General features: G+C 31.5%; 2 protein-coding genes across 2 annotated transcripts; one reads left to right on the top strand and one right to left on the bottom strand.

Annotated features, from left to right (window-relative positions):
- Positions 1 to 257: 257 nt before the first annotated feature.
- On the bottom strand, positions 258 to 803 carry LOC129000614 (palmitoyl-protein thioesterase 1-like). Its single transcript, XM_054427576.1, has one exon. It carries the CDS (start codon positions 801 to 803, stop codon positions 258 to 260), a length of 546 nt encoding a protein of 181 aa, XP_054283551.1.
- Positions 804 to 5,509: 4,706 nt separating this feature from the next.
- On the top strand, positions 5,510 to 15,886 carry LOC129000613 (histone H1.3-like). Its single transcript, XM_054427575.1, has 4 exons — positions 5,510 to 5,523; positions 6,168 to 6,281; positions 14,647 to 14,791; positions 15,818 to 15,886. The coding sequence occupies exons 1-4, from the start codon at positions 5,510 to 5,512 to the stop codon at positions 15,884 to 15,886; spliced, it is 342 nt and encodes a 113-aa protein (XP_054283550.1).
- The last annotated feature ends 328 nt before the right edge of the window (positions 15,887 to 16,214 follow it).

Here is a 16,214-nt window from a genome sequence, read left to right as displayed (position 1 = left end):
TAGCTAAAAATATTGGATTTAACTAATATGTATTTTTATATGCGTTGTACAACTATATAGGAGAAACGAATAACACGACAGAGAAAAAAAATTTTTATAAAATTATCAGAATAAGCGTTCTGTACAAATATTAAAAATGTATGTATAAACTGAGAACCGCAAATATCAGAACGCAGTAACCCAAAAACTAATAGCTTGTCTGGAGACATTAATAGTGTCAATATAATTATAAGCTTACTCCAAATAAATTTTCTTCTTTACGATGGGGACTTCTTGTCAGTGTCCACCCAGTAGTTCTCAGTCAAATATGGTTTCACTATGCTTTTCATGAACAGGTTTTCTAAAACCTGAAGATGTACACCCATTCCTTCTATTGTATGAATCCTATTACCCTCATTCAAGGTTTTCAGCCCTATTCTGTCCTCTTTGTACAATTCCGAATCGACCATTGATCTTAGTTCATAATCCTTTCCGTAAAACCCAAACCATGAAGATTCTGGTGGATCAATCTGTGAGTCAAATTGAAATCGGTAAAGTACTAGGTTTTTAAGTTTGATGAGGTTTGTCCTGTAGAGTTCATTAGGGTTATTTTTATCTTCATTATTTATGTCTGCTAAGAACTTGTCATCTTCGGCTTTGCCAAACTTTCCTTGGTGTTGGGTTCCTAGGGTTATCAGATTAAAGATAGGAGGGTCAGAGCATTTTTGTGCTACTGCTCTCAAATACAACCCACCTTCGCCAAACCCCACTGCATGGTAGCCCCGTTGTAATTTCTTGTCTTCAGCGATCATCTTGCAAGCCATGTCGACCAGTTTACTTTTACAAACACTTTTACCAATAAACACACATTTGATTGCGTTCAAAAACCTTTTGGATTTCCACTTTAAACACTTAATGTAAGCAGAAGACAACGATGTTTCACTTTTTATAGTCGTAGTTGCAACTGTTATTTCGTCTGATTCACAAGAATTCATCTTGCCGTTCCACAAAACAACGGGTGTAGGACCAACGCGGAGTTCATCTTCTTTTCCGTAATGACCAACTACCAAAGACAAATTAAACACTAAACATAATATAACAAGAAACATCACGGGATTTGAAACTGAACCTTCCACGGTTAAAGCACGTCACTAACTGTTCTGTTACTGCAGATATTTGTCATTATTGCAAACGTTTGTTTACATTCCATTTATCTAACTTTAAACTCTACGAATATTTGTCATTGGCTTATAGTTGTAAGTATACGTGCTAATAATATATCTTTTTTTAAGAAGACGATTTATTTATATGAATTTTGTACAATAAAAAGTGCCATTATAGATATCGATGAAATCATAAATATTTGTTACGGTTATCTATTTATTAAATAATAACATTATAGCTAATATTAAATCAGATTTTTTACAAATAAAAATACTAGTGATAGTTTAATATTTTTTTTTTTAAATGCAATGCATTTAGTTTGATTACTTATGGTTATGTACTGAAATAATATAAGGCGTTGCTTTGAAACTAAATGTAGTTTTGTTGATCAATAGTTAATGGGTGTACCTTATTTGTTTTACGGATCAATTTCCTTATTTAAATGGGGGAAAACCTTACCAATTCTATTAATATAAACCTTATGAGTCGTCCAGTCAGCTTAATAGTTACTGAAGGTGGTTCTGTATACATTTTAGCAATACTAATGAATTTTGGATCTGTTCCTGGGCGGCCTAGCGTGTTTTTAAATATTGAAAAGTAAATGTGTCCTCGTGTATGATTTATATTTGAGAACGGAACTCATTTATTATTTTTGTCAAGAAAATTAATTAGAAGTGGGGTTGAAAATCCAAACTAGTCATCCACTAAAAATATAGGATTGATCGACGAAAGGTTATATTAACCAAATTTATATAATACAATGAATTTTAAATAAAACTACATATTGTACTAATAGAGTGAACGAAAAATAAGACGTAAATGTTCGGCATAAACAAAAAAAAAGTCAAGCACAAAACATAAAAGACATTTAAAATACACAACATGCATGACTATGCATAGATTTGAAGACGTGACCGACGGGAGTTTACGTCTAGACGTAAAATGTGTTCTACGATTTGTAAATATTTATGAACTTAGACCAACTTCAGAAGAATCAGCAGTGTCCTTAGGAAAACCTGAAGAAGGCTCCATTGTGATCCGAAACTAGTTGTAACACAACCATTTGGATTATCAGTATTACAGGTATTTAAACCACTTTAATGGGCACTATCCTTTAAATAAAGTATTTATATCCTTTAAAACTCGGCATCCTGATGAACCCTCCTTCGGCAAGATGTTTGGCTAAAGGATAATCAAAATGTTTTCTCTGATATTATTTTGATTTTGTTCTTGCGTTCCTGCTGGAATGATATTATAACGTGCCTAGGGTTTTCTAGTCTAGAAGCAGTCTTAGACCGCCCACGATTATTCTTCCAACGAAGGCATGGAGGAATATTCATTCATAGAGTTCCCAGCTCCTCAACGCCACTGGGGTGCTTGTGCTTTGTTTAAAATGTTTTAGCACAGACAATATAATACGGGTTTCCATTGTCTGTGGTTTTAGTAAACCATCTACTGGTTTATTATTCTGTTTGTCACTCTATGTAACGTATGATACACTCACAAAATTTAAAAAAGTTAAACTCTATCTTTTTCTGAATTTATGTCAGTGGCACTCCCAGCAGCCTACAAAACCTATTTAGAGGTATTGCTAAAATTACAGTAGGGGTAGTATTTTTCCTCAACAAATACCAACTAACTGTTGAAAACTATTACTGTACAGGTTTCATATAGTAGGCTATTGTAAACAAATTGTTAATCAGTTGCTATATTTTGCATGTAGACTGAACATTAGCCTTATGGTTACCACTTTTTATCTGTTGACTGCCTCTTGGTTACTAATTTTCAAATTTTATCGTTCAAAGAGTCACCATTACATCCATAATCATGCTCATGAGCCATATTAATGCATTTATAGTCCTTGCAATGTGTTACTATGAAACATCACCCCATTACGACAAAAGACGTAAAAGTAGCTGAATCCAATAGGATCTGATATTGAGTTCTGTATTTACGACATATTCTGTGGAACCTCACAATGCCAAATCTTCTTGCAAGATTGACTGTCGTCATTTTTATTGCCTAAAATAAAACTTTGTTAATTAACATGACACAACATCATTTAACATTCATTTTGTATTTTTATTGTTATTCAGTTAAAAATAAGGTTTAATTATTATCAACATTACATGCATGTAACAGTAACTACTAATTTTAAAGTGTAAAATTATTGCACGAGGCACTGGGTTCCAGTATGAGTTTGGAGAACTTTAATTTTGAGCAAGCAGAAGGTCATTTACAACACCAGAGGCTAATTTGACTGCGGTGGTTTGCAGAACCAATTTACTGCCTTCATTGTGAAAGTGGTTTATTATTTTCATAACTTAGTAAGGACTTTCTTTTTTCGAAGGTTTTTCTCTCTCAGTTTGAGATACGTAAATATATATTATAAAAATCTAATAGTACGAGAAAGTGTTTTAAATATTTATGGATAATATTTTTTTGATTTTGAGCAATATTTATTGTAAACACGTTCATAATCACTTTTGTATAGTTATTTATTTATTTTCAACGGAAAACCCATGACATTGATTCATATACGATAATCAAGGCAAGATTTGTTAATTCTACAAATATTCAACAACAACAAAATGTATTTAAAATAAATTTAATTATATATAACTTTTGTGTATAAATGTATATACTATAAAATGTATATACAATATTTATGTATAATCAATATAAGTTTATATGCAATACTTAAAGGGTTTAATGGTTGTAAATTAAAACAAAGTTTTTTGTTGATAGTTATTTACCCCTACTTTAGGCACTACTAGATTGTTTCAAATGCTACTGGGTGTAACAGTACTTACAAACACATTCTCAAAAAGATTTATGAGTAAATTGCTTAAACTATGTTTTGCAGCAACAGGTCTGTTCCTCTTCCTTTCATAACATTAACCAAATATAAAATTCAATTATAACTTGTTTTTTAATAAAGTAATAAACATATTTCATTCAACCATGCCTCAACAACGCTACAATTTTTTACGTATACAAACAGTTAACTTTGACACATATGTCATTCGGGGATTTAGCTGACATATATGGACGTCACGGGATCAGCTGACATGTATGTGACGTCACTTAATCAGCTGTTTATCTATCCGTCTATCAGCTGTCTATATTGAACGGATTGTCATAGTATATCAATCATAAAGGACACATCGCAGTGTGTATACAACACTGTTAGTGTGCTTTGTACAGTACATTTATGGTTTTTAATAAGTAAATTTGTTTATAAACATAAAACTTAAGTTGGGTTTGAACCCGTTCAAAAGTGTTACAGTAATGTAAACAATAAGTTTATGTCAGATTATTTATTTATAATAACATGTTGCAACCAAATTAGTGACTAGCTGCTGTACCTTTAGTTCGCAACGAGAGGTCACTGAAGAGAAACAACTATTGATCTTTTATCTGTTGCATAAAAAGTTACACAACAGCTTTTTGTTTTAGGAACAAAATTAATGTGATTTGAACTCTTGGTTTAAAAAAGTCTTCTTTTTTTTAAAGCTAGGCTAACTCTTAAAAGGCTAACTAGTAAGAATTATATGAGGTGCCTATGCATATATGAAAATACTGTACAACACGAACTGTTCATATGTTTTGCCCTAACTACTTAAATCGTTGTCAGGAATCTTTATTTATTATGTAATTATCACAGTAAGGAAAAATAAAATAATGGACAACTTGTATTTCGTTTAGTTAGAAAGCCAACCCCTATTATTGTTAGTCAGGTCACAAATTTTAACAATGTAAATAAATCAATAACATATAATACATAACAGTTCTAATTTTTACTTGTTCAATAGTTCATTGTATTTACATTACTTAACACGCTATTTTTTTACTAAAGAAACATAGTTACAGATAATTAAAACAACATTTGAAGCCTAATACGATATTCCTAGCATCCAACCATAGACTATTCTATAAACAGCCGTATTCATAACTGTTATTGATATGGATCTTAATTAAAATAGTTACAAAGCGGAAACAAAAAGTATAATTTGAACGTTTAAAGGAAAATACCGTAGGTCTACTTTCATTTTGTAATTTTTCTTGTACATCATATTTTATACAAAATTCGTTCCAGATGTTACGTTAGAAAGTGTATTTTATACTATCGATGATATTGACAAAGAAAGCACCAAACCTAGAGTTATGTCATTGGCTGTAACTTAGTTTAGTTTTACCTCCCAGATTCTCTTACCAAGTTAGTTCAAGCCCTGTGACATCTCCAGAAGACTTTGACATGTTCTAACTCGTCGTGCGGGCGTTGAATATCACATGAGCTGGAGACAAGTTTTGTCTTCCATGGTCAAATACGCAATGTTGTTTGCGCATCAAAACAGCACGAGAAATGTCTGTTGTGATGTATGTCTGGAAACCCATAATAAGGTCAAAGACTGAGGAAACAAATCTCTTGGTACTCACTCACACGTTGTCATTTTGTGTACACATTTAACTAACGTGGCTGTAGAATAATTAATTTAACTCAAAATTTGTTATTTATCCCTCAAAATTATACCTCAATTATATAATTAGTAAATATTTTTTTAGGAATATATCTTCTATATGGAAGAAGAAAAATACCTAAAAGAATTATTATCCATTTTAAGTCATTTTGATTAATTTAATTCACAGTTTTAGCTCATTGAACAACATAAATAAATATGTTAACTCTTTGAAAAAATAAATATTTTTAAATTAAATTCCAGTTTTTGTATTAACAAATTTCATTTTGGACTTCCCAAGACTATGAACTGCAAATTAAATATAAAAAAAACATTACATTATATTTCAAAAATATTATAACTTTTCAATTCACTGTGTAGTTTAATAATGTACAATGTATTTCTAACTAACAACATATTTGCTATAAAGCAATACATATATGTGAAAGTAATAACAAAATTATTATTCAAAAATAGTTTACGATTGAACAAATATTTAAATACTGTATACTGTATATACATACAGTAATACAGGAAAGTAAGCATCGTGTAATAATCATGCAGCCATCATCCATCTTACAACCTCTCTGTCAAGGTAGAAGACAAGACTGCGTCTGCAGGCAAGAAGCCAGTGAAAAAGTCTGCTGCTGCCAAGCCGAAAGGAGAGAAAAAACCTAGGTGACCGCTGCGAAGAAAACACCCAAGGAGGTAGCCGCAGCCAAACCATCGATGTATAATAACTCTACTATTATACATCGATTATTATACATCGAGTTATTATACATCGATGAGCCAAACCCAGGCCACTAAGGCAGCCAAATCTCCGAAGGCTAAGAAGGTCTTCAAGCCACCGACTAAGAAGCCGAAATTAGCGCAAAAGACCGCTGATGCAAAGCCTTCTTCATATTTGGAGGATAATATTTACCTACCGTTATATTTTGCATAACATACCACCGGATCTTATATCATTTATCGTTACACTGATTCACCTCAATTAACAAAAAATACTTATGTATATTTTCTCATAACTAGTTTGAAGTCTTATAACACAGAGACATTCCTCGTAACCAAAGTTCTCCGAAGAAAATCACGGGAAAGAAAGGTGTGTGCGGCTTTTGTAAGGATGTATCCCTACTATGTGTCTGTAAATAATTAGCGGATAATTTTTTTTACAAAGAAATTTGGGAACGACGGGGACGTATAATTAGTCAAAGATAATAGATGCATACCCCTATGGGCCGATACAAATATAAGTAATTTCGTTTCATTATATTTTATAACATTTTTTATAATAACATCAACATTTTTGTATAATAGATTTTTTTTACAAATACATTTTGCAATCTCACAGGCTGCCTCAATAAAATAAGACGAAGGGCGGAAGAGCTTTGGTTTTCCATTTCCCTGACACAATATATCACTCTGATCATGAACCAAGCTTTCAGGAACCATTTACATGCCGGGAATCTATCATCATTACTTTACTCTGTCAAGCTTTAAATATAAGGTTCATCCGTTCAGTAGTAATCCTTAGGCTGTAGTTTCGACGAATTCCGATATGATAGACGTATTAATAAAATACTCAATACATTTGGAAGGAACAATCTGTATACAGTTCAATTAGGATTTTTTGTGTGCATATTTTTCTGTACCTAATCTTGCATTGGACTATTGGAGTGATATGAAGACGCGTTGGATATTCCAAACTGCATACAATTTGTTTGTACAATTATGTGACCTTAACACTTAAACCATTTATCTAAAATCACGTATCTCCTAAAAGACGATTATATTTGTATTGCCTGGCTTAACATGTAAATACACCAGATTAATTTTATTATAGGGTTTTTCAAGTCAAGCTCGTACCTCCAAAATCCAATTGTATTGAATAATAAAAAAATGAGTTACAATGAGGTTAGAATTTGATTTTCTACTAAGGGGAAGTATGATTTATTTGTGAGGAACACCTCTAAAACTTGTGAGTTCACAATAAGTTAATTAATTATGTTTGTTGATTTAAAACAAACCAACCGCAGGGAATTCAAGTACTAATATTTTAGTATACAACATTTACCAAATGCCAAATTTAAAATTTCCATAACATATAAAATATATTATTATTTTCACTTCGTTCAGAATACGATTGGCTTCATAGGATGTATTGAGGCTCCCAACACAGAAATGTAGGAATGGACAGATATCTCAGGTTTATTCCCCAGAAACCTCAGATATCACACACATTGTGACAAGCGATTTTGTTATTGTGCAATAGGGGATTCATGTAAGAAATGGTCTCTAATAAATTTACTTCTTCCTTTTCGATATAGCTGAAAACACAGCTATGTGCACTTTTTCAGAGGTTTTGGCCTCATGTGAGCGTAGAATCATATTAAACAATTCATTTCTTACTATCATCTTAAAACTATTTCAAGGAATAATAACAGCTCCATCTTCTTCATTGAACATCCTTGTCACTTCCGCGCCAACTCTTTTCTTCTTCCTCTAAATTAGAGAAGAGCAACATTTAGTTTTCCACAAAACATCTTCCACTATTTGCTCCACTGTTTAAGTGCATATGTTAGTAGACAACGTTTAGCTTTTAATATTCATTTGTCAACATTTAGTTGTCAACTTTAGTGCAAACGAGCATTTAATTGATGATAATATTACGGTAGAGGATTATAAATAGTTTAATGTGTGAACAGGCAATTTGTAAGCCAACTGACTTCCTGAATTTTAAACTACAACAAATTCATATTTATTTATAGGCATTTATTTTATTAGTAGCTCTTTCCAATCCACTGATCTGTATGATACAATATTTATAGTTTTGGAATGTATTGACTTCTTGTAAACGTTTACTTTAACATGGTTTTAAAAGCACTCTCCGTTTGAAAGGTGACGGTAGCTTACATTGAAATGCTTTTAACCTGCCTATTACTCATTTAAATTATTAGAAGTATCCAACACAGATACCCTGAGTAACCCAAGTAATGTGTTGGTGTATTCAAAAAGCATAATATAACAGGTTACGAAACTAATTTTGAGCATACTAATAAGTAGAAAAGGTATGCAGGGTGTCCCACGTAAGGTGTCTCAAATTGATTACGGAAAGGCGGCTTGACGTACAATAACGAAATAACATTTTTCCGCTAAATCAAACCCAAGGAATGACGAAAAAATGTTTTAAACTTTTTCCGATACAGAGTGTGCCAAAACTGAGGGTTACTAGCTCAAATCTCGAAATATGTTATGATATACATCATTTTAACTGTATTTAATAGACAAATATTTTGGCGAATCTTTTTATTTTCAAAATGGCGACCGATTTTTTTCGGGAAAAATCAATATGTTTTTAATACTTTGTGTTTCCTATATCAATGCACTTAGCTCTTCTCCGGTTGAATTTTCTTACTCATTATTAAATTAGCTTTACTGTAATATGCTACAAGTAAGGTTTTTTCCAATAATAAAAATCAAAAAAAAATTATTTTAGAAAATTTGCAAATTCCCATTGTTTAGAATTTTTTAATAGAAACATATGTCAAGTGGCACATCATTTTTATAGGGTTAGGTTAGGTTAGGTTAGGTTGTTTAATTCTTAACAACTTTATAATTTACACTTACTTCGTATCTCTTTCAGTTTTTGTGTAAATAGCAAACAACCTAATATTCCTATAGCAATTGTATGTTATGTGGGTTTAACACTAAGGGCCCCATTTCATTTAGTTTTATATATTCTAGGTTAACATTAAAGACAAATAAAACGAAGAAATACATTTTTATTTGACAATATTAGAGTATTTTTTATTTTATTTGGATGTATAATGATGTTAGTATTAGACCTGCCTAGACTTCTCAGGATAGAACAATATTGATTGAATATCAATCTCAGGTGGGGTTTCATGCTGATCATGGGATCTGATAAAATTTAATTAGTTAAAGGTCTAATGGTTTCGTTTTTTAAACTGAATTTGGGGTGGTGAGATTTTTAAAATTAAAACCTTTAAAAACGAAAATATGAACGTAGCTTGATAGTATTTACAAATGTTGATGAACAAAATTCATCTGATAAATAGTCCCGGTTTGATAGTAGGTTTATGGTAATGTTCCAAAATGTCCTTCAAAATAAGTGATGGACAGTACAGTACTGGTTGTATTACATTTTCAATAATGAGTTTGTTCACCATATGAAAAGTTCTTTTAGATGGATAGGAGGCTAATATAAAATGTAGATGTCTCTTACCAATTCATAGAACACTAAAAGTGTGTGTCCAACAATAGTAATCTTCAAAGAGCTTCAAATGTATCTTCACATACAGTATACATTTAAATACATCACATAATCATTGTATTTAGGTTTTTGTTATGGATTTTGAAAAGTATTATATGACATTTAATTTAATTGATTGTATGTAGCTCTCTTTTACATATACGCCTAATAGTTATAAACTTAATTATTGTTAATATGGAATACAATTTTAAATTTGGTGTTTTTTTAAACAGAAATAGAGGTTAAACATTATTATTGTATGCTATTAAAAAATAAATACTATATTAAATATTGCTGATTTTCTGAGGGGTGATGAAACATTCCTAACACTATAGGTTCGGACAACGCAGAATTCAATAATAAAATTAGCAAATAATATATAAATGATGAAGTTACATTAAACATTATATGTTTCTAGTACAATATGTGTAGGAGTCGGCAGATTCTGTTTTTAATCAAACAATAATAAAAGCATTGTTATCGTCATACAGATGTAATTTAATATTTGTATCGTTTAAAAATATGCTTTTGCTTTTGCTTTGTGCAAATTTAGAAATTATTTATGCCATTTAACAATCTTTTGTCTCCACAAATGTAGAGTATTATGGTACTAGCCGGAAACTCTTCTACACAGCGTATTGGAAAAAGCTAAATCACGTAAGATGTGTTCTCAGTTCTCCACATGTTCTACTCTTTACACCCAAAGAATCCTCTATCTGTGATACAGTACACAACGATTTCGTTATGATAGTTTTAACGACACGTGTAGAAAATTTGAGGTACGAGCCTTGGTGAGTGCCTTAAAAACTTAAAAACGAGTGTCGTTAACACTATTTACGCGAGTTGCGTACACTACTTTACCTACGACATTGTTTTAATTACTAAAATTCACTACTTAAGACCTCCAAGTGAGGTTTCGTTTTCGTAAATAATAACCTCCTATTGCCACTGATAGTGATGCAACGAAACATTGTACCAAAAACTGATTCCACTTCTCAACAATTAAATTTGCCTGAACAGCTAAATAGTTGAAGTTTGATTTATCACAATTTTACTTGTTCTCTCTCAAATCTTGAACCTCATTGGTCCATTACCCATGTTAATAGGAGTAAAAATACTGCTATGAAAGTAAACAATGTTGTTATGTGAAACTTTTCAATTGTAAGAACTGAACTAAACGGCTACTTAAAAAAACGGTCGTACATTACGATTGTACCTTCAATTATTAATGTACTAGCTGTGTGCCCGTTCTACGCACGGGGATCTTATAGTAGTCAGTTGAAACCTTCTTATATTAAGATTAAGAACAGCAGTTAGTTTGCATATTTGCAGATATGCTGGCAAAACTATTATATATAAACCTTCGCAAATACAGTATCTGGCAGTTCAAGCCAAAATAAATGCTTCGCAATTAAATGTCACCCGGATCGTTATGGTCCATATGTCCAATGATTAAACTAAAAAATGTTTTATAGATCCATGAAGCGTAGCCCTAAAGTAGGCCTATAATTGAAAGTTACTTTCCACATCGGTTAACTTAAACGTATTTAAAGTACTACCTCAACCTCACCATTTAACACTTTATTCCAGTTGACATTTTCAGTATCAAAGGTGCTCTTGTCCATTCCGTGAAACACTGAGAAATAAGGACATTAATGCGTTACCAACAGACATACACACAACAATCCAAAAAAGGCCACGAACTATTGATACATAAACAATATAAAGGCGTAAACAATTCATGATGGTTTGCCCAACAAATGTTTTACTCAAATAGGTTATCATTTTCTTAGCATACCGGGTAAGCTAAGATTTGGAATCCAGACAGAAAAAGCAAAACTTATACAGAGTTAAGACATCACTTAAATTGAATACGGACGGCTCTAATAAATAAGGTGCAACACCAACGATAACTAATTTGTAAACTACAGTGATGGGTTGGTACCTACGTAAAAATGATTCTAGCAGCTACCAACGGTTCTAAGGAAAAGAACCAGTACCTACGTAAGAACCTACCTAAGAACTATAGTACATCCGACCAATTAAATACATTAATATCTAGTCCCGAGGTTATTGATCTCTTGCTTTTGGATTTTCTCGTAAAAAGTTATAGCGTAAACTTATCGGTGTCAGTTTAAAAAAAAAACAACCTTACCCCAACAACTTTTTGTTAGTTAATAGATTACGCATTCTCTAAACAATGATTAGTGTATCTATTAACATTAGAAGGAAATGTGACGAAAATCACACAATGTTGGGGTTTTGGTCATTTGTAATTATATTTCTTAAGTAGGTAGGCCATGTATTCTATGGAAAAGTACCGATATCAAGGATCGTCGTCAAAAAGGTTGTTATGAATAAATATGTAGGCTTACGTACCCAAGATGTGAGCTATGGGCCTATTGGCTGTATGGTCCAGCGATTGCATCACACGGTGAGTAGAAACAGAAAGTGACACATTGGAAAAGCGAGTTTAGCACTTCCTCTTTTAAACCTCTGTTACAATCACCCACTGCAGTTGTGATATTTTACTTTACACTTTACACAACCGCAGTTGAAGCGCCGTCAATGAGTGGAAACCTTTTTTGTAAGCTATTGGCGACGATCATTTCAGTTTCCAGCCCTATACAACACTGATTCAAGGTACTTCTGGTAGGTAGGTGGTTCAAGGTAGGAGTTTTCTGGTTGTCAAAACTCAAGAAACATTTTATACTCAAAGAATTTCTGGTTCCGATTTGGACGATGTCTAGTTATTTAATTTCATTTACTGTTACACTATTAGACTATATTATTGCATTTGCGATTAATTAAATCCGTTATGTAAAACGTTTTTAATCTCACTTGGTTGGAATTTGCTTTCAAAACGTGATTCGAAATGGTTGCGGTATTTGTAAACAACATTTGTAAACATATCATTGACAGCTAGAAAAAATAATCTTGATCACAACAGCTGTTCGTTATTTCATAGACGATTATGTGATAAAAATTGAACGAAAATTTGACAAAAATCGCACAAAACTGCATTTTTGAATGTCCGTAATTTTATTTACAAAGTAGTGAGGCTATATTTAAATCACTAAAGACACTTTCGCCAATCCAGTGAATACATTAAAATGACTTGGATCTTGATAGGTACTCTGGTTTTCACGGAGAAGATTGCGTAAAATGCCATCCTGAGTGTTACAGACAAAGGGAAAGACAGACAGACAGACAGACAGAAATAGAGATAAGACTCGTTTCTGCTTCTTTAATGTATAAAACGTAAAAATAACCTAAAAGTATATAATTCTGAGCAAAGTACAGACAAAACTCTAATTTTATTTATATAGATTAGTAAATTATAGTATACATTGACTTATAATAATACACCCTGACCATAGAAATTAAATCAAGATTGGATCGACATATTTTTGTCTTATATTTTTGTTTTTCTTCCTGTGTTTTATCATATGTTTTAAAGCTAATATGCACACCTTAAAATATGCATGATGTGAACCTGAGTAAATTTGTGTCACTGAGTAAATTTGAAATTTGTATTAATGTAACACTTAAATAGATAATTTTAAATTCTTAATAATATAAAATAGACTGATTTAATCTGACGAAAATATATTGGTTATGTAACTAGTAAATTACATAACACATTTTATGTAATATATGATGATTGAAGCAAATTTAGCATCTCTTTAGCTGTTAATTTATGATGTAAAATAATTAAATTATCTCGTATACATTAGGATTCTTGCTGGAACATCAAAGTCGTATCAACATGTAAAACTAAATCAATAACGATAGTATAATTGTGGTGTAAAAGGATAAATTATAAAATGTAATTATAACCAATATATAGCATAAGGTTTACCATCATACTTTAAGCCATATCATATGCGTTTTACAAAACATAATTTTAAATGTCTCAACAAATCTAAGATTCAAATAAGTTTATTATCCTTAGTGGTTTTTGTATTTAGTTTTTTTAGGTATTAATTAATTTAATGACATTTTTACTTTATTTTGGTTATAACGTGGACTATGTAATGGTATAATTGTTGAATGAAACCTTTGATTTATAGAAAATTTAATGTTCTTTCCAATGATTTTAACTATAACTCTCTAAAGTAATTGGTTAAGTTTTTATTACATAAATTGTGGAGCAAAGTCTAATAAAATAAGAAAAACACAAAATCCCCCAAAACAGCCAAACGGTCTAAAATCGGACATGGGTTTATAGGAACTTTTTTGTTCCTTTTAGTGAGTAGAACCCACTGGCGAAGTTAACACGGTCAGTAGAAACTATAATTAGTAAATATTTGTTTTTTATTACATCTTCTATATGGAAGAAGAAAAATACCTAAAAGAATTATTATCCATTTAAAGTCATTTTGATTAATTTAATTCACAGTTTTAGCTAATTGAACAAAATAAATAAATATGTTTAACTCTTTAAAAAAAAAATATTTTTAAGTTGAATTCCAGTTTTTGTATTCTCAAATTTAATTTTAGACTTCCCAATCTATGAACTGCAAATTAAATATAAAAAAAAACCTTACATTATATTTCAAATGATTATAACTGTTCAATTCACTGTGTAGTTTAATAATGTACAATATATTTCTAACTAACAACATATTTGTTATAAAGCAATACATATATGTGAAAGTAATAAAAAAATTATTATTAAAAAATAGTTTACGATTGAACAAATATTTAAATACTGTATATATACATACAGTGATACAGGAAAGTAAGCATCGTGTAATAATCATGCAGCCATCATCCATCTTACAACCTCTCTGTCAAGGTAGAAGACAAGACTGCGTCTGCAGGCAAGAAGCCAGTGAAAAAGTCTGCTGCTGCCAAGCCGAAAGGAGAGAAAAAACCTAAGGTGACCGCTGCGAAGAAAACACCCAAGAAGGTAGCCGCAGCCAAACCCAGGCCAGGCTGCCTTAGGCCAAATCTCCGAAGGCTAAGAAGAACTTCAAGCCACCGACCAAGAAGCCGAAATTAGTGAAAAAGCCGCTGCTGCCAAGCCTTCTTCATATTTGGAGGATAATATTTACCTACCGTTATATTTTGCATAACATACCACCGGATCTTATATCATTTATCGTTACACTGATTCACCTCAATTAACAAAACATGCTTATGTATATTTTCTCAAAACTAGTTTGAAGTCTTATAACACAGAGACTTTCCTTGTAACCAAAGTTCACCAGAAATTCTCGGGAATCAAAGGTGTGTGTGACTTTTGTAACAATGTATCTTACTATGAGTCTGTAAATAATTAGCGGATCATTTTTTTCTACAAAGAAATTTGGGAACGATGGGGACGTATAATTAGTCAAAGATAATAGATGCCGATAAAAATATAAGTAATTTTGCTTCATTATATTTTAAAACATTTTTTATAATAACATCAATATTTTTGTATAATAGATTTTTTTACAACAAATACATTTTGCAATCTCACAGGCTGACGCAATAAAATAAGATGAAGGGCGGAAGAGCTTTGGTTTTCCATTTCCCGGACACAATATATCACTCTGATCATGAACCAAGCTTTCAGGAACCATTTACATGCCGGGAATCTATCATCATTACTTTACTCTGACAAGCTTTAAATATAAGGTTCATCCGTTCAGTAGTAATCCTTAGGTTGAAGCTTAGACAAATTCTGAAATGATAGACATATTAATAAAACATTTCGGAAAGAAAAGATTATTGTAAATAGTCCAAATAGGATTTTTTGCGCAGATTTTTTGTATTTAGTCTTTGCATTAGGACCATTGGAGTGATATGAAGACTCGTTGGATATTCCAAACTGCATACAATTTGTTTGTAGAATTATGTGACCTTAACACTTATTCCATTTATCTAAAATCAAGCATCCCTTAAAGGACGATTATTGTCCAGTAAATACAACAGATCAATTTTGTTATAGGTTTTTCGAGTCAAGCCAAGTGAAGCCAATGCCTCCGCGGTCCAATTGTATCGAGTTATTCAGCAATAAAAGAGTTACAATGAGGCATGGTGATGATTTGTCATTGAAGGGCAAATATGATTTATTTGTGAGGAACACTTGTAAATTTTGTAGAGTTCATAATTAATTAATTATGATTGTTGATTTAAAAAACCAACCGCAGGGAATTCAAGCACTAATATTTAAGTATACAATATTAAGGAAAGAATCCAAGTTTAACATTACTATAACATATAAAATATATTATTATTTTCACTTCGTTCAGAATACGATTAGATTCACAGGATGTATTGAGGCTCCCAACACAGAAATGTAGGAATGGACAGATATCTCAGGTTTATTCCCCAGAAACCTCAGA

Source organism: Macrosteles quadrilineatus, unplaced genomic scaffold, assembly GCF_028750875.1.
Source record: "Macrosteles quadrilineatus isolate MER2022 unplaced genomic scaffold, UCM_ALF_1.0 Scaffold_8__2_contigs__length_117827958, whole genome shotgun sequence".
Lineage (NCBI taxonomy): Eukaryota > Metazoa > Arthropoda > Insecta > Hemiptera > Cicadellidae > Macrosteles > Macrosteles quadrilineatus.
Note: the sequence above shows the minus strand (reverse complement) of the source record. Positions and strands in the feature narration are given on the sequence as shown.

What these genes read in the sequence shown, in the direction of transcription:
- LOC129000614 (XM_054427576.1), bottom strand. Translation starts at nt 803, where the DNA reads ATGGCTTGCAAGATGATCGCTGAAGACAAGAAATTACAACGGGGCTAC.
- LOC129000613 (XM_054427575.1), top strand. An exon ending in AAAGGAGAGAAAAAACCTAG is followed by an intron (nt 6,282 to 14,646) that starts GTGACCGCTGCG and finishes ATAATCATGCAG; the next exon opens with CCATCATCCATCTTACAACC. An exon ending in CGAAGAAAACACCCAAGAAG is followed by an intron (nt 14,792 to 15,817) that starts GTAGCCGCAGCC and finishes ATTTTGTTATAG; the next exon opens with GTTTTTCGAGTCAAGCCAAG.